The 24,202-nt window shown below is 36.6% G+C and overlaps 1 protein-coding gene across 1 annotated transcript in view; it reads right to left on the bottom strand.

Moving 5' to 3' along the window:
* Window positions 1-22,066, bottom strand: part of dgkzb (diacylglycerol kinase, zeta b) — a 71,972-nt gene extending 49,906 nt beyond the window's left edge. Inside the window, exon 1 of the mRNA XM_055009202.1 lies at window positions 21,447-22,066. Within this exon, the coding sequence (XP_054865177.1) occupies window positions 21,447-21,628 (182 nt within the window). The 5' untranslated portion in view covers window positions 21,629-22,066. The remainder of the gene's footprint in view (window positions 1-21,446) is intronic.
* Between the last annotated feature and the right edge of the window lie 2,136 nt (window positions 22,067-24,202).

The following is a 24,202-nucleotide window of genomic DNA, read 5'->3' as shown; positions in this document are numbered from 1 at the left end:
TAGATCTAGATTTGTAATTTCATAAAACAAGAAAAAATGCTAAATAAAATCTTTTAAAATATTGTAAAAAAAATAAATTATTTGTAAAAATGCAGACATCTACTTTAATAAACTCTAAAACATAATTTAAGGGACCTATTTCCTCCACTTCATTAAATGCATGGCTGCAAGATTGAACAAATCTAGTTTACTGATTTAGAAAACCTTGTAAGTTGCAAACATGATGCTGATGAGGTGGTTGTACATATTAATGTTGGTAATTGTAAGTTATTATAATTTAATGTTGGTAATTCAACGTATTTTTCTGTAATTTAAACTCTAATTTCTGCACTAGATGGTTTAAAACTAAATTTAAGTTGACTTCATAAAATCGTCTTGATAATTAGAGTTTTCTCCTCCTTGAGGTCAGGATATGCACATTTTTATTTTTTATCAATGTTTTATTTTGCATTTTATCAACTTAACAACTGGTTTTCATAATTGCAGAAATTAAATAAATATCACACAAAAATTCATTTCAAATAATATGGAAAAAAAAATGAGTTAGAACAACTTCATTTTTAGGAGTAATCGGCTCAAAATGACCTGAAATTGCTTCTAAACCCCACAAAAATATTGAGCTTACATCAAATAAGATATAAAAAGCTGCAAATTCTCACATGTGAGAAGCTGAAACTGTTAAATGTTCAGCTGCACATTAAAGAAATAAGTCAGAATACCAAACAGCTGAATATGTGTAGTATAATCGAGGCTTAAATTATGATTTCTGTTTATCAAATAGTCAGAAACATCAGTAAAACATGCTAAAGTAATACAGCCTGGTTTTCTCTGCTGTAAGGAAGCGATCGTGTCTCCTGTTGGACGTTGTCTCCCCCCAAAGGTCACTGAGACGATCCGTCGTCTGAATCCTTGCTGGTGCCTTTAAATTAGGAGACAGATTTGAAACCTGGAAGCAGCTTAAAAGATCAGCAGCTCCGGTTGGATCTCAGAGTTCACCTCCTTTAGGATTACTGACGACACGACGGACGCAGCTCATTTTATATTTAATGCCGTCACAGCGAAATGTCGGACGTTTTACTGCACTTTATTTATTCTGCTGCCTCAGCAACGGTTTAAGTCGACTTTATATGTGGAAGATGCAGCTAAAAAGCTAAAAATATACGCACTGAAATGTAAACAGGCAAACTGGACTTTAGAGAGAAGGTGTTAAAACTAATTCGAATTCTAAAACCAGCAAGTAAGAAATAAAAAAAAACACGAAAATGACACAATTCATCAGCTAGAAACCAGAAACTTTATCAACTAAATGATTCATCATTGCGACTCCAGCTTTAACACCAGTTTGCGTTAAAAAGGTTTTTATGCAGAAATGAAAAACTTCCATCGACCCTGAACTATAAATCTGCCAATGAGTTTGAAAGACGCGTTTTATTTTTTTTGTAATCTCCAAAATGACACAATTTAATAATAATAATAGAATAAAAGTTCACTGGAAATGACTGAAATGACACTAAAATTAAACCTCATTTTGCTAAATACGCAACTTTTCTTTTAAAATTACTTGTTTCTGAAAGTCTTTGCTTGTTAAACACATTGACAGGATGAGAAAGAAGCTGCTTTAGATAAATGAGGATCTATTAAAGTCCCAGAATAAAGATAAACATCTGGAAATGAGCATCCAGATGTTCAACACACACACAGTGAAGCAGTGAATCCAGTGAGTGTGTTTCATTCTTAATTCCTCCATATTGGATTCCCCTTAAATAATAGCAGCAGCAGGAGGAGCTCAGCTTTCACAGCCGTAAACTGACCCTGGATCAGCTGGAGACTCATTAATCTGTCCAGTAAACAGACAGAGAGCAGCTGGTTGATACACGAGATCAGCTGATCAGATCAATACCTCTGATCAGCTGATCAGATCAATACCTCTGATCAGCTGATCAATGCCTCCTATTGCCTCTCTGCTGGTTCTCTGTGAGACTCTGCTGCCACCGTGTGGATTCGTCGCGTCGCTGCAGGACACAAACAAACTGCAGCAGCTTCATCAAAGAGGTTTAAAAGCGTTTAAACAGGTAAACAGGAAGTGACATCATAGCAGTCCAGCTTCTCTGATTGGCTGCACTTCAATGAGGTCCAGATGATGATTTTTAGAAACAATCTGACGACCCTAAACGCCTCCTGTCGTCATCTTCCTCCTCTTCATCGTCCCTCTGTATAACCAAGGCTGTCCTCCTCCTCCTCCTCATCATCATCATCATCAGCCTTCCTCCACCTCTGCTTCCTCCTCTTCCAGCTACTCAACACCTGTTTTTCTTGTCTTCCAATGGCCTTCCTCTTCATCCTCTATTCTTTCTCTTCCTCCTCCTCCTCCTCCTCCTCCTCTTCCTCCCTCAGAACTACAGTTCTTTTCCTCCTCCTCTTCCTCCTCCTGACCCTCTTTTACCTTTTTCTTCCAGCCTCTCAACCTTCTTCTTCTTCTTCCTTCACCTCCTCTTCCTCCTCTACTTACTCGTTTCCTCCTCTTCATCATCGTCATCCTCCTCCCTCCTCCACCTCCTCTTCATCCTCCTCTTGATAATCCAGGTCACTTTCATCTTCCTTTCCTCTCCTCTTCCTCCTCCTCCTACTCATCGTCATTCTTCTATCTCTGCTCCCTCCTCCTCTCCTCCTCATTTCATTCTTTCTTGGTCTCCACAGTCCTCCTAATAATCCAGATTGTCCTCTCCTCATCTTCCTCCCTCAGTGTCTCCTCCTTCCTCTTCCTGATGTTCCTCCTTTTCTGCTCCACATAGTTCACCTCATCTTCCAACTCCTCACCTCCTCTTTCTTGCCCTCCTCCATCCTCTACTTGAATTATTCCTCCTCCTAATTCTTGTCTTCTTTTTTCTCTCCTCCTCCTTCGGCTCACCCTCCTCTTCTTCAATGACCTCCTCTTCATCCTCCTCCCCCTTCTAAATAATTAAGGTCATTCTCGCCTCCTCTCCTTTTGTCTTCCTCCTCCTCCTCCTCCTCATATTCCAGCTCCTCCTTCCTCCTCCTGATGTTCCTCCTCTTCTGCTCCACATAGTTCACCTCATCTTCCAACTCCACATCACCCTTTCACTCCTAATATTCCTCCTCTTTCTCTTCCTCCTCCTCATCTTCCAACTCCTCACCTCCACTCTCTTATCCTCCTCTTCCTCCTGACCTTCCTCCTCATCCTCTACTCTACGCCATCCTCCTCTTGTCTTTTTCGTCCTCCTGACCCTCCTCTTCTTCCTCGACCTCCTCTTCACCCTCCTCCTCTAAATAATCCAGGCCATCCTCGCCTCCTCACCTTTTTTCTTCCTCTTGCTCCTCTTCCTCCTACTCATATTTCACCTCTCCTTCCTCCTCTTTCTCCTAAGTTTCCTCCTCCTTCATCTCTTCCTCCTCTTCTTCCTCCCTCAGAGCCTCCGTCCTCCTCGTGGACCAGACTATTTATAGAAACAGGGCAGCGAGTGACAAAGATAGCTGCAGGAAATGGGTCTGTGTAATCCCTGGGTCCTGACTGCATCTCACACACACGCACAGACACGCACACACCACACGCACACACACATACATCGATAGAGCTCATGTAAACAGATGCGTCTCCATGACAACAGATGAGGTTAATGTGATGCGGCTGAAAGTTGAGGAGAAGCTGAAAACACGGATCTGGAGTTTGGAGCCGTTTTGTTGAACTAATAAAATAAATGAAGCACAGAACAAAGAGTTTTTTTCGGGTTATCAAGGTTCTGGGGATCGTTTAGTTTCCTGTCTGTGTCTATAAATAGAAACTTCACATAAATGATGTAAATTAAATTAAATAAATCAAGTCAGGAGCCTGTTTTATATGAATAGAGAAGATAACAGTTTATTTTTCTCTGTGTGAAGACAGAGCTGTGATTCTACTTCCTGTACACAGCGATGGAAGAAGTATTGAGATGCTTTACTTCACTGAAAGCACTAAAATACACGATATATTGCTTTAGCATCAACATTACAACTCAATGTAAATTTACAACACAGTACTGGAACCATTTCCTACATTAAAACCACCTGGAAATAGTCATTGTCTGCTTTATGTGGTAGAAATATCAGCTGTAAATGTGTACAAGAAGGACAATGAGTCTGAAAAATAAGAATACTACAGTAGAAGTAGAAGAACTACTGTTAACATTTTTAAAAAGGGCTACACAATTAGCTGTTTTAGCATCAACACTGTGATATAAAATGAGGCAAATGAACTCAAACACATCGCACTACAACTTTTTTCACTGCTCGATACAAAAATAAAACTCAAACAGTTCTTATTTGTCACAAATAATCTACAAGAAACACAAAAAAGGAAGATTTGGTTGCAAAAAAGAAAAGCAAAATCACTTTTAAAGCTCCTAATTGAATCAAATAATCTTTATCATCATGATTTTAAGTCTCACTATTAAAAGAACACGATGAGTTGTGATATTGATGTTTAAAATGTTTATAGAAAAACAACTCGTAGATAAAATTATTTGATTTCAGGTAAATCTGACATTAGAACAATTTATTTTACATTTTTCAAATAAATTTTTGTCTCACATCTGTCTAAATAGAGACTAACAGCTTCTACTGATGCATATGAGGCGTTTAGGGAACATCAGTAAATTGTAGGGTCTATTATTATTAAACTATCTCAAACGCTTAAGATATAAGTTTTTTGCTGCGTAATATAGAAAGAAAACTTGCACAGTCATAATCTTCCATGACCAATCTGTAAGAAAACATGATTTAGTCCGATTAAAGAGTTCATAGTTACACTGATTTAGTTTCTTACTTTATTTAAATGACACAGAGTTTGAGGACATTAAGGTTGCACAGCAAATTGAACGAGGAACAGGGAAGAAATAATAAAAAGGAAGATTTCACTGCTAAAATAGAAATGCAACATCAGTTGTTGGGCTGCACAATTAATGGGAAATTAATCAAAAGCGTGATTTTGGTTTCCTGCAACTAACAGACCATGATTTTTAAAATGCTTGTAGAAAACAGCCTGTGTAAATTTAACATTAAAAGTCCTTATTTCACTCTTTTCAAACTAATTGTTTGTCAAACAGCAGTAACTGAAGGAGACTAGAAGCTTCTCTGTGCACAGCTAACTAGCTAGCTTCTACTGATGCGTATGAGGCGTTTAGGGAACATCTGTAAATTGTAGTGTCTATTTATAAACATGTTCAGACAGTGACGCATATTAGGTGAATTTTAATTAACACTTTGCCTTCAGGAGATGCACATTAGCAGGAACGTAGCACAACATATAAGTGGAAGCAGCATTTTATTTAAATGTGAAGGTGCAATAAATATATCTTGTCTTTAAAACACAACATCAGCTGTAGGCCTGCACAGGTAATTTGATATTAGTCATATAGATTTTGGCTCCTCATAGTTAAATAAACATGATCAACTGATGTATTGACATTTAAAATGCTCATAAAAACAGTCCATGTAGATAAAATCACCTGGTTTCAGGTAAATCTGACAATAAATGCCTTATTTCAATCTTTTCAAGCTGATTTTGGGTCTAACAGCTGCTTTAACTGCTGCATTGCAGTAACTAAATGGAGACTAGAAGCTTCTCTGTGCACAGCTAACTAGTTAGCTTCTATTGTATCCTGTATATGGTGCATTTAGGGAACATCTGTAAATTGTAGTGTCTATTTTTAAGCAGATGTTCAGTCAGTGAAGCATTTTGAGTGAATTTTAATAAATACTTTTCCTTTATTAGATGCACATTAGCAGGAATGTAGCACAACATGAAAATGCAATACAAAATATTTTGTCTCTAAATTAGTGAGCAAAATAATCGTGATTTTTATTTTGAACATAAAGATGCAGCCTGGATCAGTTGTATTGGGATGTTTCAGCTGCAGAAAGGATGCTGAAGACTAAAAACAGATGCTCTGTTTGCAGTATTTTGCATTTGTTTGACCATTTAAATCTGCAGCACAAAGCAGCATTTGAATGTCATCCAAAGAAAAATGCTATTTTTGGTGTCTTTGTCAGTGTTACACCATATGAGAAAGGATCTAAAATGTTTTTTTGAAATTATTTATTCCTTCTATGCTGATGCACTCTCCTACAGAATCACAACAATCATTCTAGAATGATTCATTCTTTCCAAATAAAGAAAATTCCTGCATTTTTACAAATAGTTTTGTCCAAAATCATGCAGCCCGACTATAAATGCAAAAGTCCTGTCATTAAAAGTTAAAGTATGTGAGCAGAATCCTTCACTTCAACCAGATAAGACTCGATGACGTGATGAGAAAGTCTCAGTCTGAGCCGATAACCCGACACATCGACATTTAAAGGAGTCACATTAGCTGCATTTAGCACCACAAAACCTCAGTTTCCTCCTTCGACACCCAAAACCAAGTCTGTTAAACACAAAACAGCATTAAAATGAACTTATTTCTGACAATATTTCATTCACAAACCTAAAAAAATTATCCTTTGGGTGAGGAGTCTCCAGGTTGTTGTGTTTTCACAAAGCACAAGGTGTAACTGTAATATTTTTACTATCATTATTGTTGTTACCGGGTATATTTCTGCACTTTTTTGCAGCCAGGAGGAGGAAGAAGCGACAGAATGCTTAGTTTTTAGCCAAACTAGTTTACATTGAAGGAGATCTACCTGACAGGAAAATCACCTCAAGTTTCACCTCAAGGCTTCTCAGTAAGAAAACCCTGCAGGCCCCGCCTCCACCGGTGATGTCACAGCAGGTGTTTTCCATCAACTGTCAAAAGGTGAAAGACCTGCGGTGACATCACAGGTGGGGGCGTGGCCTGGGCCAGTGTCGGGCTGCAGGGAAACGCAACAAGAGACCAGAGAGTCAGATTCACATTGAAACACCTGATCTGTGTGCGTGAGTGTGCGTGTGTGTGTGTGTGTGTGTGTGTGTGTGTGTGTGTGTGTGTGCGCTGTACTTATTAATGGACATTAATCCGTCTACAAAGTCACACTGCGAGAACTCTACTTCCTTGTAGGGACAAAAAACAGACTCTATAATAGAAATAATCACATGTTAGGTTGGTTTAAGGTTAGATAAAGGTTAGATGAGGGTAAAGTTAAAGTACAACTCGGTTTATACTTAGGTTAGGGTTAAATTTAGGTTATGGTTATGATATTGGTGATGCCCAAAAATCCACAGTGACAAAGAGATGCAAAACAACTATAGAGGGACAGCAAACAATCACAAAGAGACACAAAATGACTACAAACGGATGCAATATACCCACAAAAAGATGCAAAACAACCACAAAGACACACAAAATGGCTACAAAGAGATGAAATATACCCACAAAAAGATGCAAAACAACCACAAAAACACACAAAAGGACTACAAAGTGATGCAATACGCCCACAAAAAGATGCACAACAACCCCAAAGACACAAAAAAATACTACAGAGATGTAGTATCCCCACAAAAAGATGCAAAACAACCAAAAAGAGAGACAAAAGGACTACAAAGTGATGCAATATGCTCACAAAAAGATGCAAAACAACCACAAAGGCACACAAAACAATTACAAACAGACGCAAAATAACTACAAAGACAGGCAAAATGACTACAATGAGGCACGAAACAACTACAAATGAAGGTAAAAAACTTTAAAGAGACATAAAACTAGAAAAGTAACACAATATTGAACAACATCTCTGTTCCTAAGACATGACTTAAACCAAACAGCTAAAGTTCATTTAATCTACGAGACATTAGCAGGTTAGATGACCCCAGTCCATTCTGCTGGCTGTGCTGATGTGAAATGTTAAATTAAATTATGTGTAACCTTTGAGAATGAACTGTTAGCAGTGTAAACAATCTGATGAAAAGCCAAAATAACCAAACACGATCATGACGGAGCTGAGCTGCAGCTACAAACAATGACTGGTCGGTAGAAACAAGGAAACATTCTTTAACGTAGAAATTTCTGAGTCAAAATTTAACAAATAAGACAAATAACTGCTCATTAACAAACACTTAGAGATAAATTTAGTGAGGAATACGTGTTGGTCTGTATGTTGCTGCTGCAGTGACGTACAGCAGGATGTGTCTTTATTATGTTCCAATTATCAACATTTCTCTCTCTAGGGAATTAATAAAGTTACTTAACCTGAAAGCTGATGACAGCACATTACCAGCTTCTTTAAAACATCTCAGTTAAAAACAACACAAGCCGCAAAGCAACAACAAAGAGATGCAAAATCAACAACTACAAACATACGTGGAACAACTACAAGAGAAGCAAAACTACTACTACAAAGAGATTCAAAATGGCTTCAAAGAGACGCAAAACAACAGCCAGTAGTGCAATATGACAAAAACAGATGCAAAATGACCACAATGTGAAGCTAAACAACTGCAAAGAGACGCAAAACCACCAAATACAGATGTAAAATAACTATAAAGCGATGTAAAATCACCACAATATGGTGCAAAAAATGACCACAATATGACCACAATATGATGCAAACACAGTAAGACACACAAAACTACTACAAGGAGACACAAAGCAACAATCAAAAAACTAAAAATGACTATAAAAAGATGTAGAATGACTACAAGGAGACACAAAATGACTACAAAGTGTTACAAAATTGCTCCTCTCTACAACAGTTTGGTTCATAAACCTGCAGCTCTTCAACAACCATCTTCCCATCGACTGAATTAATAAGCAGAAGAAGTGAAACTAAACAGGACCAACTCTTCGTCTCACAGTTTCCTGCTGGACTGAGTGACGGACCGACGGACTCCAGAGACCGAAGTCGACTGAAGCAGCTTTAATGAGGTCAGAGGAAGGCAGCAGGTCCATCGTCATCATCATCATCATCATCCTCACTGATCATTCATCTGGACCATCAATCACATCCACCGACGGCTTCAGGAGAAGCTGCTGCTGGTGGTTTAAAATCACAGCTGAAGGACCAGAATCACTACGTTTCTGCTGCTGCTGGTGGTTTAAAATCACAGCTGGAGGACCAGAATCACTACGTTTCTGCTGCTGGTGGTTTAAAATCACAGCTGAAGGACCAGAATCACTACGTTTCTGCTGCTGCTGGTGATTTAATATCACAGCTGGAGGACCAGAATCACTACGTTTCTGCTGCTGCTGGTGATTTAATATCACAGCTGGAGGACCAGAATCACTACGTTTCTGCTGCTCAACATCTGGATTCTCTTCACATCACCACAATTTTAACCTCCAGATCACTGCAGCAGTATTTATCTACTAAAACCTGAGTATTATTAACACTTCTATCAGTATTTCTACTCATGAAAATGAAAGCATCTAAGCAGGACCATCTATATCTACAATACTTGGAATTTGACCAATCTGAACCAGTACTCCTGTTAGTTTTATTTTGATTTGATTTGATTTGATTTGATTTTACTGATATTTCTGTAAAGTTTCGCTGCTATAAAAATGCTAATTTCTCCACTGTGGGATTAATAAAGACATATCTTATGTCTCTTACATGTGGTACGTCCAAGAGATTGTAAAGCCAGTTTTAAGGTTAAGAAATATATTACAAAATCTGTAAAAAAAAAAAAAAAATTGTGAAAATCTGGCAGCAAGAAAACATTAAGTACTTTACATTTTTTCTTTTTTTGTTTTTTTACTTTTTTAAACAGTCTACATGTAAATAAACATTTATTTTTTCTGTTATTTTTGTAGACATTATTTGTAATTTACCAAAACAGGACAAAGCTGTAAAATAGAAACTCTCAGATTAATGTAATTTTTCAGTCCTTGATACACATTTTTTTCAAATAACAGCAAATATCTTGAAAATAATTACATTTTTAGATTATTTAAATTGAGTTAAAAACTGTGGAATTTAATATTTGCAAAAAAACGCAGATTTTGTGTATTTACTTCTTTTGCCTACAGTCAACATGTATATTAATACTTTTTTCTATGATTTTACTAAATATAATCTGTAATTTAATTTAACAAAACAGGAAAAACCTGTAAAGTAAAAACTGTAAAAGAAAATGTCATTTTATAATCCTTGATCTACACAATTTTTCTTTCAAATAACAGCAAATATCTGTAAAATAATTACGTTTTTAGATTAAAGTGGAGTTCAGAACAGTGGAATTTAATATTTGTAAGGAAAAAAGTAAAAAACTACAGATTTTGTGAGAACATTATTTACATTTTTGCCTTTTACTTTTTTAACAGGTAACATATAAATTAATACATTTTTCTGTAATGGAACAAAAACAGGAATGTCAGAAAAAATATTTTAAATAACAGCAAATATCTATTATTTTGCTGATTTAAATGCAGTAAAATTTTTTCATTTTATAGTCAAAAGTTGTAATGATTATTTGCAAAAATACTGATTTTTGTGTGAACATGTAAATTAATATTTTTTTCCAGTGATTTTAGTAGATATTACCTGTAATTTAACAAAAACAAGACAAATCAATAAAATACAAACTGCAAAACATATATATTTGTAATTTTTCTTTTCCTGATATACACTATTTTCCTTTCAAATAAAATATTTTTTGCTGAATTAAACAGTAAAAATCAGTGTAAATTTTGTGGTCAAACGTCGGAAAATAACAAATTGCTATTTGTAAAACTACGTTATGTACAGTTTTAGCCTGTATTTAGTTTGGTTAACATGTGAGTTATAACAAGTTTTCAAGATCTGGTGAATTTCTCCATGGATGAGTAGTTCAAGGACTGTGGGAAAGTTGAAAACTTGTTCCGTTTCTGGCTGATAAGTGGCGTTGTTGGGAACTTTTTTTAAAAGATAAAATGTCTTTTAATCCTCCGGACAGTTTCTGGCATCCAGAAGGTGAAACACCTGCAGCAGTGTCCACATCTTCTTTTATTTCCACGTTAAAAGAGAAATAAAACGCCCCTGGCTCTATCTAGACAGGAGGAGAGCGACGAAGGTGGACTCCTCATCCTCCTCCTCCTCCTCTTGTCCTTGGAGATCTGCAGATTGAATCCTTCCTCCGGAGTGAAACTCTCCCACCAGGCCCTAAAAATGACCGCTTTTAATTAATTGCTCTGCCAATCCATTAATAGCGGCTATAATTAGAGGACCCTGGGAGTCGCTGGGAGATTAAACCAACCACCTGACTGAACTTGAATCTGCACTTGTTACCTTTTTATTCACAGCAGAGACAAAATCCAGGAGCCAAAGTCACGAAAAACACAGTAATCTGCTTCAGCATCACCATTACAATCTGTAAAATAGTCGAGCTCAGCAGCCAAAGTCACGGAAAACGCAGCGATAGGACCATTTAACGAAGTGAAAGTACCTTAAAATACTCATTTACTTCACTAAAAGTATATAAAAATACAGTATACTGCTTTAGTATCAACATTTCAGGCATAGAGACGTTAAAACGCAGTTTAATGAAGTAAAAATACCTTAAAATACTTTGCTAGATTCAAAATATGAAGTATTACCAGCTTCACGTAGTCTGAGAGGTAAGAATACTTCCAGTACTATGAGAAAAAGTGGCAAATATTTTGCGAAAGGCTGCACAATGTATCGTTTCAGTAGTTTCTGTTCTTTTCATTTTTTTTACTGGATGAAATTCCTCCACTGAGAACAAATAAATCATCTAATATATTTAACATTTCTTATGAGACAATATGTTTGACTTTCTTTTTTAAATCTTGTTTTATAGGTAATAATTTTGACTTTTCACATTATAAAATCACTTTCACATTCACACAATTTCTTACAATTATGATTTTATTTCTACACTTAGACATAGGATTTATTTCTCGATGTTTAGATTTTATATTTGCACATTTCTGATGGACGTTTTAAAATGTTGTCTGATTGTGTGAATGACCGACTGGATCTCTACTTCTTTAATTTAGTTATTTTCTATAAAACATACCAAAATAATCAGTGTTTTGTTGCGAATTGTGAGAGTTTGTGTTGAGAGTTTGGGTGACTAACACACACACTGATGTTACTCAGAATTCACAGCGAATCAAAGAGGAAGTCCGACGTCTCCGTGAGCTCAGGAACACGCCTGATCCGTGTCCTCTACGTGTCTGCAGCCCTCTGAACACGCTAACGTGATCTGACGTCTTATTAAAGGAGTCGTGAAGATTCTGTTCATCTGGGATTAAGTTCCTCAATTAACCCCAAATGAACTCTGAGCAGCAGTTTCTGGGTGCTTTTATTTCACTCCTGTCACATTTTTACTCACTGTGGGCTCATTTTTTACTGCAATACAAAATCCTGCAGCTCGATGGAAACAGAACAAGCATGAAGAAGGACAGAGAATAAAGAAATAATGTCTTCTGTCAGTAAGACACTGTTAGAATGACATGAGACAAAAATAACACAAAAAGACGCAAAAGATTAATGAAAAGATTAAAAAAATGATCCAAAAAGATGCAAAAATGACCCAAGAAGATGTAAAACGTCATGAAAAATGAAAAAGTTCATGAAAAGATGCATAAATGACCTAAAAGATGCAAAAATCACACTAAAAGAGGCACAAATGTCATGCAAAAAATGCAAAAGTGACACAAAACGTTGCAAAAATGTCGCACAAGATGCAAAGATAACCTAAAAGATGCAAAAATGTCACTAAAAGGTGGAAAAATGGCACAAAAACAAAATGCAAAAATTTCACTAAAAGATTCAAAAATTGACCCAAAAAGATGTACACATTTCACAAAACGTTGATGAAATGTCACCCAAAAGATGCAAAAATATCACTAAAACATGGAAAAAGTACACAAAAAGATGCAAAAACGTCACTACAAGATGGAAAAAAAACCTAAAAGATGCCAAAATTTCATGAAACGTTGCAGAAATGTCACTAAAGCATGTAAAAATGTTGCTAAAAGATGGAAAAATCACCCCAAAATATGCAAAAATCTCACTAAAATATGCAAAAATGAAACAAAAAGATGCAAAATTAAATTAAAACACCAAAAAAAGGAAACCGCTGCTTTGTCTGAACACTTCCTGCAATTCAACCTAAAAAATAAAGTTAAAATTGTGACATAAAAACAACCCAAATTGCTAATTAAAGTTGTTTTATGTGAAATAAATTTGATAAGAAGACAGAATTTTGGCTTTTAAGCTCTTAATTGTGCATTTTAATCGCAAAATTTTAACTTTTCATCTCAGATTTGAGCTTTATTATGAGCAGTTTCTAAAAATATAACTAACTTTGATTCTTAATTTTGTCTTTTACAGGCAGAAATGAGTTTCCGCGGCTTTTTATCATGGTATTTATCCTCCAGAGCAGCAGCAGCTTTTAATCAGATCAGATCATGTAAATGTGCTGCAGGACGTCAAAACAAACATGTTGAAACTGATTTAAAACCAGAACCTGACAGCAGACAGCAGCTCCAACCTGTTTTATTCATCTAGATTTAACGGCATTGGCCTGGAGGTAGCAAATTCACTGATCATTTAATGAAGTAAAAGTACCTCCACAGCATTTTAAAAGTACACAAGAAGGATAAGGAGTCTGACAAGTAAAAATACACAGCTGTGGAAGAAGTACTTAGATGCTTTACTTCTCTAAAAGTACTAAAAAACACAAAATATTGCATCAGTATCAACATTACAACATGTAAAAGAGTCGAGTTCAGCAGCCAAAGACACAAAAAATGCAGTATTCTGACCGTTTAATGAAGTAAAAGTACCTTAAAATACTCTGTTAGATTCAAAATGTGACATATTGTCAGCTCCATGTAGTAAAAGTACACAAGAAGAATAACGAGTCTGACGAATAAAAATACACAGCTGTGGAAGAAGTACTTAGATACTTTACTTCACTAAAAGAGATTTAAAAAAACACAATATACCGCTTCAGTATCAAGATTACAATTGTTTAATGAAGTAAAAGTATTTTAAAATACTCTTTTACTTTACTAAAAATACTAAAAAACATCTTATAACACATTGCAATCGGTAAAATAGTCGAGTTCAGCTGCCAAAATTATGTAAAACACAGTATTCTGAGCATTTACTGAAGTAAAAGTACCTTAAAATACTTTGTTAGATTCAGAATATGAAGTATTATCAGCTCCATGTAGTAAAAGTATGAGCAGTAAAAGTACACAAGAAGGATAACGTGTCCGACGAGTAAAAATACACAGCTGTGGAACAAGTATTCAGATACTTTACTTCTCTAAAAGTACTAAAAAACACAATATACTGCTTTAGTATCAACATCACAACATGTAAAAGCAGCCAAAGTCACGTATCACCTCAGTAATCGGACTGTTTACTGACATTAAAGTACCTTAAAATACTCGTTTACTTCACTTAAAGTACTAAAAAACACACTATAACACATTACAATCTGTAAAACAATGGAGATCAGCAGCCAAACTCACGTAAAACACAGTATTCTGACAGTTTAGTGAAGTAAAAGTACCTTAAAATACTCTTAGATTCAAAATGTGATTAAAATACCAATCGTGAACAAAAAAGCACACATTATCTGTAGCCCTGCTCAAGACTTCCTTCATATTCCTGCAGTTTTAAGCCCCTAAAGCAGCAGCGACTCTGTGGGGCTCAAACAGATGTTTACAGCTGGAGTTCAACACTAATCTAACGCTGCTGATCAGAACTTAATGTAGACAAACGGCTGAAAACAATAGTGAAACTTACCGGTGAAAGCAAGACAGAAAGAGCCACAGATTTCTCATAAACCTCACATATAATCAGAATATTTCCGATGCAGCCCTGCTACCAAACTCCAGTCAGATTTTTGCTGTTTAAGTTGAAATTAAAGTTGAAAATAAAAGAGACGCCGAACACCAAAGTTGCTGTTTGATCTGAAGGTTGAACTCCTGCTGACAACATCTGCAACATCTGGTTCAAGATCTCTGGATAAATGAGCGTTACTGTGCAGATAAAACATTCACACTTTCAAGATTTAACGTTGAGGGTTTAACCGCAAAAACAGACAAAATGTGAAGGGACTCTGGAGCTGAAGGAAGCTGGATTCAGAATTCATTGGTTTCTTTATAAACTATCATCAAATCCAAAAGCAGATTCGTCAAACGTCTCGATTGGTCAAAACAGAACTCAGAGGAATTCAGCTTCCTGCCACATGAGACCCAGAAAGGCGGAGATAAACGGAGAGTCTGAAGGCATCACAAGAAGCTCTGCAGGAGGAAACTCTGACATCTGTCTTCCTGAGAAAACCTCAGACACGAGACAGAAAACGGCAGGTTTCGCTTTCGATTCTGAGCCTGAAGTCGACATCGAGGCTTCAGAACCAGAGATCGGTTCAACGAGTATCAGATGATAGTCAGTTTAGAATCCAGCTGCAAACATCTGTATGAGCTCTACAAGATCACTGCTGGTTTAGAGGCTTAAAACAGCAAAAATTTGAATGGAATCTGGAGCAGGGCTGCAGCTAGTGATCATTCTTGTTCTAGATTTATAAAGCATCAGAATACTGTGAAAAAATCCATCACAACATTCCAGAAAAAAAGCAAAATATTGAAGATTTTTTACATTTTAACTTGGTTAAACTACAGAAATGGCAAAAATATGAAGGAAGTTTGATCAGAAAACTGTGAAAAAACTCTAAAATAACATTCAAGGAAATGTAAAAGATTAAAGATTCAGTTCATTTCAACTTAAAAATGTCTGATTTAGATGGTTAAACTACAAAAATGGCAGAAATATGAAGGGAGTTTGATTTTGAATCATTAATGGGAGACAAACGCCATCGTCATTTTGTTCAAAAAACACCAGAAAACCCTGGACTGACAGGTTCTATGAGCCGTTTCTGTGCCTAAAAATAGCAAAAACATGAATGGAATCTGGAGCAGGGCTGCAACTAGTGATCATTCTTGTTCTAGATTTACAAATCACCAGAAAACTGTGGAAAAAAATCCATCACAACATTCCAGAAAATGACAAAATATTGAAGATTTTGTACATTTTAACTTGGTTAAACTACAGAAATGTCAAAAATATGAAGAGTTTGATCAGAAAACTGTGAAAAACTCTAAAATAACATCCAGGAAAATGTGAAACATCGAAGATTCAGTTCATTTTAACTTAAAAAATGTCTGCTTTAGATGGTGAAACTACAAAAATGGCAGAAATATGAAGGGAGTTTGGTAACGAGTCACCACTGGGTGACAAACACTGCTTCCAGTTTGAATATAAAGCATCAGAAAACCTTTTTATTGATGGAGCTAAATCTTGTTTCCGAGCCTGAACCACAAAAACAACCACAAATCTGAAGGGACTTTGGAGCAGAAGCCAAAAATAACGTCATCAAATAGTCTTAAACCTGAAAATACTGACTTCATTGACACATAAGACCAAGAAAAGCTGCAAATTCTCACATTCAAGATCTTGAAAATGTAAAATTTTTAAACTTTTAAGCCACTATCATGATTCATTTTCTGTCAGTTGTAACAGAAGACTGAGAAAAGAAGCATTTTTTGGTCCAAAACTCAAAGAGATGCAGCTAAAACTGAGATGAGTAAAATTTCTGCACACTCCTGCAGAAGCATCTGGCTTAAAATTAAACAAACTGATTCTTAAATTATTCAAATATTTTCAGATTGATTTTCCATTGACTGACACACTGAATAACTCATCAGATTTCCTATTTTCCTTTAAAAAGATCCATTCTTGATGTGGTTACTGATCATAAAACTCGGCAATAAACACATAAATCACAAAGTCAGGGTTCAAAAGTCACAGTTTGTAGCAAAGATTCTGCATAATCAAATAAATCAGCTGACGTTGCCTTCAAAAAAGCCTCATCTGACTATAGTTTGTCCACTAGAAACAACAAAAAGAGGAAAAAATACAGATATTTAAAGTGTATTTTTGGTATTATTGGATATTTTAAACCCTCAAAGATCAACATCTGTGCGAAATATCAGTGAGGACGTTGCATGTAGTTCCTGTGTCGACTTTTAGGAGGTTAAACTTTAAAAAATAGCAAAAATATGAATGGACTCTGGTGCAGAGATGAAACTAATGATCGTTTTTGTTTATGCTGATTATTTTCATAATTAATTCATTAACGATTTGGTCGATAAAATATTGGAAAACAGAGAAAAAAGACCAATAAAACATCCGTATATTCATATTTTGTCTGACCAATACTCAACCCGCCAAAATATTCAGCTTTTAACACACACAAAAGCAGCAAATTTGCACATTTCAGAACTTGGAGTGATCATATTCTGGCAAACATTTACAGAACATCCGTGAAAACGTGTTTAACAGAGCAAAGTAATAAGAAAGCAGCTAAAAACAGCCACAAATCACCAACAGAAAATGTCTTCAGTTAGTCTAAAGTCAGGTAACAGAAAGAAAACTGTGGTTTTCACGTCATTAATCTAAATATGGGAGCATTTTCCAGGTAAACTTCCAACCACGTCAACTTATCACCAGAAATCTATTCAGAAAATCAATTTTTTTATCCAGCTGTTTGATTTCAGGGTCAAATTCCAGCTGACAACATCTGTATGAGCTCCACAGTATCGTTAAATCTGCAGAAATATGAAGGAAATTTGGTCCAACTGATGATTCATTTTGTCCTCGATCATCTGCTGATTATTTTTTCTACATTAATCAACTGAAGACAGTGAAAAATGACTTGTTTTGTCCGACCGCAAAAATCATTGCTCAGTTTAACCTGAGACAAAGAAAAGCAGCAAATTTACACATTTAAAAAGCTCTGCCTTTTTTGTTTTCCTCTACCAAAATGTCCTTTACACAAAAAAATCACTTTATTTCTACAGTTATGATACAGAAAAGGGAGATAAAAACCATTTAAAAAAAATCTACATTTTTATCTCGCTGTTGATTTCAAGGTCACATTCCAGCTGACAACATCTGTATGAGCTTCATTTTATCATTAAATCTGCAGAAACACTAAGGAACTTTGGAAGGAACCCTAACTTAAGCCCAAAAAGCAGCAAATTTGCACATTCAAGAACTTGAAACAACCACATTTTTGGTCAATTTTTGTTCTCCTCTATGAAAATGTCCTTCACACAGAAAAAAAATCTATATAAAAGCAGCTGTAAAATGCAGAAAAATGACCGTTAAAATACTTCAGAAGCTGAGATGACTTTGATGACCAACGTTCTAAATATTCTGTTCAGTTCCTTTTTAGACAAAGAAAAGCAGAAAATGTACTCATTTAAGAACCTGAAACAACCACAGGAAGCTCTGCCATTTCTGCTTTCCTCTAAGAAAATGTCCTTTACACACAAAAAATATATAAAAGCAGCTATAAAACTTTACTTCTACAGTTGTTTTTTCTGTCTAGCTGCTTGATTTGAGGGTGAAACTCCAGCTGACAACATCTGTACGAGCTCCACCGTGTCGTTAAATGTGCAGAAATAACAGTGGAGCAGAGTTTTCTAGCTGCCGTATGAAGCATCACTTCCTTCCTGTTCAAGGCTTGAAGAGCAGCAGGTTCAGGAACTCTGAATCAATGAATGAAACACAGAACCTGAAGGCAGGACGTTCAGCTGCTTCTACTACGGCTTCTCCTCGCAGCATCGATCGCATCTAGAGCTGTTTTCCTCTGTCAAACTCGTGTGTTTTGAGGCTTAAAAATGCAAAAACACAACGAGAATCTGGTTCTAAATCACTATTAGGATGTAAATACCGCCGCTAATTTACTCATAAAGCATCAGACAGCTGAAAATAATCATCACAACATTTCAGAAATTCATCAAATGTTTCATTTAGTGAGACCAAAAGCTGGAGGAAATAAATTTAGTACGTTAAAAATGACAACTTTAACTGAACTCTCCTTAAGTATGAGACGCTGTCAGACCTAAAGAAGCATTTACATGAATAAAATGTACAGTTTCAGAGCTCTAATGTGCAGCTGTGAGTTAGAAAAAAGCAGCTGTATTTTATTTTTTTGGCTGTTGAGACTCAGATCCTTAAAATGCAGGACAAACAGGCTGAGAAACTGCTTTTTCCCCACAGTCCATCAGACGCCTGAACTCAACACAACAGCACACAGTGTCACTTTAATGGTTCTAATGCTGTTTACGTCCAATCTCCTGCCCATATTTATTCCGTTTTATTGGATTTTATTCATCTCCCACACTGTATCGTGCACATCTTGCCTCCTTTGCAGATGCTGTAATTCTTAATATAGTCCTGCTTTACATGTACATTTGATTTTATTATTATTTATTGTTATTTCATGTGGCTTCTTATCGATGCTCCGTCCAGTGGCAGCTATTTGTGTTTTCATCATGCCCTCATTTATGATGACAATAAAGCTATTCTATTCTATGTTTAGCATTAATGGGTGGTGAACAAAGAATCAGCCGCTGAAGGACACTGTAAAAACAAATCTAGGAACAAAAAACACACTAAAAACTGTCGGAACACTGCAACGCTCAGCATCAGTGAAAATATCTGTCAAGTAATAATATTTTTAGCTGATTTTAACAAAGTAAAATTGCTTAATTTACAGTCAGTGTAAAATAACAAATTATTCTTTGGAAAAACACAGATTTTTAACCCCGGTGCTATGACTGCATTTTCATTTTTGATTGGTGGTAGATTTAAAACCAGATTATTCAGATCAATCATTCTTTTTGCGTATGAAATCTGGGGAGTTCCACTAACATTTCACACATTCACCAGGTCTCACGCCGCTTTTTCATTTAAGTTATGGGTTTGTAAATTTACACGATAAAGCGCACATAACAAAAATCTTTGTGCAGCTTTTTTACATTTACAAATTTGAGGGATGCAGCTATGCAATTTCTGTATTTTTAAAAATCTATGTGAAAAAAACAATCTTTTTTTCGGTTTAATGCACTTTTAAGCAATTTATTGTTGTAGTTAAGACATAAGTCAATACGTATTATTAAAACTTGGGATATAACGGTTAAATTGATGTAAAGCAAATAAAATACTCCAAAAAAAATGCACAAAAGGATGTAATAATACAAGAATGTAGAAGGATAATGTGAAAATTATGCACGGTTTTGCCTTGTTTTCTATAGCCAATATATATATATTTTATTTTTCTTCAGTAGTTCAGTTCAATTTTATGTATATAGCTATATTTCATATATTTATATATATTTATTAATATTTATTATATAGCGTCAATTCACATCTCACAGTGACCGTACAAATTTATTATCTGTAATTTACCAAAACTGGAAAAATCTGTAAATCAAAATCTATAACAGAAAGATTGTTCGCCATGTTTTGATTCCTTAGTATACATAATTTTTATTTGAAATAAAGAAAAATATGTGCTTTTTGATGTGGGCATCATGCACAGTTCTGGTCTGTGTTTTTTCATGGTTAACATGTAAAATAATACTTTATTCTAAATTTTACTACAAATCATCTGTAATTTAATAAAACATATAAATAGGTAAAATTACAGTGAATTGTTTAAAAAAATACAGTTAAAAAACATATATTTAGTGTCAATGTTTGGACTTTTTTGTAGTTTTATTGTTGAATGTTTGCCACCAGTGTTTGTGTTTTTTACTTCTCCTCTATTTGAGGTATTTATATTTATTGACTAAGAAACCCTGTGTATTAATAATCAAAAAAAGGTAAAGAATTTTTACATTTTACAGATTTTTCCTGTTTTGTTGAAGTGCTGATAATACCTAAAGGAATGATAAAATATTACTTGTTTTTTTACAAGTAGTAATTGTTTCTTTACTGTAAAATTACTGTTTTGCTACATTTAAATCAGCAAAAAATGTTAGTTTACAAATATTTCCCTTATTAGAAAAGAATTGAAAAGCAGTAAATATTTTGTGCGTGTGTGTCCAGATGTGTCTAGATGTGTATATGTGTGTGTGTGTGTGTGTGTGTGTGTGTGTGTGTGTCCAGCTGAGTTTCTCCAGGTGTGTGTGTTGAAATGTGTGTCCAGGTGAGTACAGGTGAATGTGTCCTAGTGTGTGTCCAGATGTGTGTGTGTGCAGGTGTGTGTGTGTGTCCTGGTTAGCGTGTCCACATGTGTGCGTCCATCCAAGTGTGTGTCCAAGTGTGTGTCCAGATGTGTCCAAGTGTGTGTCCAGATGTGTGTAAGTGTGTGTGTGTGTCCAAGTGTGTGTATCCAGGTGTATGTCCAGGTGTTTGTCCAGGTGTGTGTCCAAGTGTGTCCAGGTGTGTGTTCAGGAGTGCATCCAGGTGTGTATGTTCAGGAGTGTGTGTGTCCTAGTTAGTGAGTCCAGATGTGTATGTCCAGGTGTTTGTCCAGGTGTGTGTCCAAGTGTGTCCAGGTGTGTGTTCAGGAGTGCATCCAGGTGTGTATGTTCAGGAGTGTGTGTGTCCTAGTTAGTGAGTCCAGATGTGTATGTCCAGGTGTTTGTCCAGGTGTGTGTCCAAGTGTGTCCAGGTGTGTGTTCAGGAGTGCATCCAGGTGTGTGCAGGTGAAGCGGACTCACCTCCTGCCGAAGATCCGGAGGCCGGTGAAGGTCCTGCTGTTGTGCTGGCAGCGGGGGGCCGCGGGAGTCTCCGGGGGCGGCTGCGTGTTGGAGGCCGAGGGGGACGACGTGGAGGTGGACGTGGAGCTGGACTCCTCCGCTCCGTCCTGCTGCTCGGGCTGCGGCTCCTCCTGCTGCTCCATGGCCGCCTGGGTGGCTCCTCTCACGGGCGGAGCTGCTGCTGCTGCTGCTGCTGCGGGGTCATCGCGGAGCTCCGGCGGCTGTTCTCTCCCTCCACCACCACCATCCTCCTCCTCCTCCTCCTCCTCCTCTCTCAACTTTCAGCGCTCTTCCTCGCAGCTTCTCTTCACCTCACACCAGGAAGCGCAGCGTGTCCTCGGCCCGGGGTAGGAAGGAGGCCGGGGCAGGAGGTGGGGTGAGAGGCTTCCTTCCTGCCTCCTCTTCGCCTCCCAGCCTGCAGCCTCGGAGCTCCCCGCTCCGCCTCAACTCCGCTCCGTGTCCAGAAGTTTGAAGCGGCTCCGTCCCGTCGCTGCTCCTCCTGCCGACCTGTTGCTGCTTCTCCTCCGCTGCTCTCCGGTCTGAGCGCTTCTCTTCTTTACTTTTTATCTCCGCTCTCAGCCCGTTTCCCTCACCCCGCCCCCCGCAGGGCTCCTAGTCCTCTGATTGGCTGAGAGCGCGGAGGTGAGCGCCACCTGTCGGTAGTTCAGAGTCTCCGCAGCGACTAAAAACAGACACACATGAGGAAATGAACTCATTTTCTCCCCCAGCAGCAGCAGCTTCTGGTTTTTAACCCTCTGAAGCCCAAAGCTGCACTTTCTGGGCGTTTTTTTTTTTTTTTTTTTTTGCTGACACGTTTTTATTCACTGTGACGTCGTTTTTCATCTCAAAATAAACCGGAAACAACACAAACATGACAACTAAAATACAATTAAACATGACAACTAAAATACAATTAATCATTAAATAAGGGAAAAATTATCATGAAATTAAAAATAAACAAACAAATGTTGCCACCAACTGGAAGTAGTATTGTTTTAAATGCTACCGTAATGTTTATATTAACACAGGTGGACTTGCAATGTTGCGAGGATGTTTTGGGAAGGTTCTTGATGGAACACATCATAGAACACTCTTCGATGTTCATAAGTTCCATGATAACAAAGGAAAAATGTTTGTAAACCAACATTCAAAAAATGTTTTCCAGATGTTATTGAGACTTCAGATGACAGAATGTTCTCTATAAGATGTTCCTGTAATGTGATATGTTAACAAGGATGGAACATCTTGGCTGCAATGTTCTGAGGATGATTTGTGAAGGTTCTTGACAGAAGACATCATAGAACACTCTTCGATGTTCCATGATAACAAAAGAAGAACGTTCGTAAACCAACATTTATTTAACGCTTTCCAGATGTTATTGAGTCCTCAGATTATAGAATATGAATCCTAACAAAGGTGGAACATTCTGGCTGCAATATTAAGAGAATGTTTTGGGAAGGTTCCTGAGGAACACATTATGGAACACTCTTCAATGTTCAATGTTCCAGGATAACAAAGAAAGAACATTCATGTTTTCCAGATGTTATTGACACTTCAGAAGGCAGAACGTTCCTTATAAAACATTCCCATAATGTGAATAGTAACAAAGGTGGACTTGCAATGTTCTGAGCATGTTTTGGGAAGGTTCTTGAGGAACACATCAAACGTTCTCTATAAGACGTTCTTGTAATGTGATGTATTAGCAAGGATGGAACATCTTGGCTGCAAGGTTATGAAGATGTTTTGGGAAGGTTCTTGATGGAACACATCATAGAACACTCTTCGATGTTCAATGTTCCATGAGAACAAAGAAAAAACGTTTATAAACAAACATTCAAAAACAGTTTTCCAGATGTTATTGAGACTTCAGATGACAGAAGGTTTTATGAAGTTCCTGTAGCTTCATCTACTAAATGTAGAACATTTGTGGCTTTTTGCTGAGGGAACATAATAGAGAAAGTTCCTCTATATGATATTCTGTATCTACAGTTCCTGGTTGATAAATGGAGTCATTTTGGTAATTTTCGAAAGACAGACGGTGTTGAGGAGTCTCAGAAATGTCTCCTGTACAGTATGGCACAGTTATAATGGCAAAAATCATAAAATAGCAAAAACAAAAGTTGAATTTATTTGATTAAAACATAATCAACGTGTCAGCAGGTGGTACCAATACTGAAAAGAAGGGTGACTCAAGATGCTATAGATATTTAACAGTTTACACGTTTGATTTGTTTCCATAATACACTGCCTGCAGTTCAACCCAGTTTAGCTGAAAAGTCCAGGAATTTTAGTTAAGTGACTGTTGGTCACAGCTGAGTCACTAATGCTTCATTAATTATGCCATGGAGCACAGAATTTTTGGTTTTTCATTGAATCCAATTAATATAAATGACTTAATTTTGGCAATTTTTTAAACAAGACATGTATAACATTAGCACCAAAATGCTGCCAATAAATGTCTTTTTGCAAATTCCACAGTGTGTCTGTTTAATACTTTTGAATAATTGAGAAGTGTAGAATGGAGTGATTTCGATTAAATAGCTCAATTAGCACAAATGAGTAGTTCAAGGAGCGGAAAAACATACATATTCTAACAATTCCTCTCTGCTTTTGAATATATATGATGATAAATGGTGTCATATTGTCTTTGTTTTCACAGATCACATACATTTCAGCCTTGTTTATGGGTTCAAAGGGTTAATCAATGTCCTTAAAAA

The sequence above is a fragment of the Amphiprion ocellaris genome, chromosome 3, assembly GCF_022539595.1.
Source record: "Amphiprion ocellaris isolate individual 3 ecotype Okinawa chromosome 3, ASM2253959v1, whole genome shotgun sequence".
Taxonomy (NCBI): domain Eukaryota; kingdom Metazoa; phylum Chordata; class Actinopteri; family Pomacentridae; genus Amphiprion; species Amphiprion ocellaris.
The sequence above is the reverse complement of the archived record's forward strand: the minus strand, read 5'-3'. Positions and strand labels throughout refer to the sequence as shown.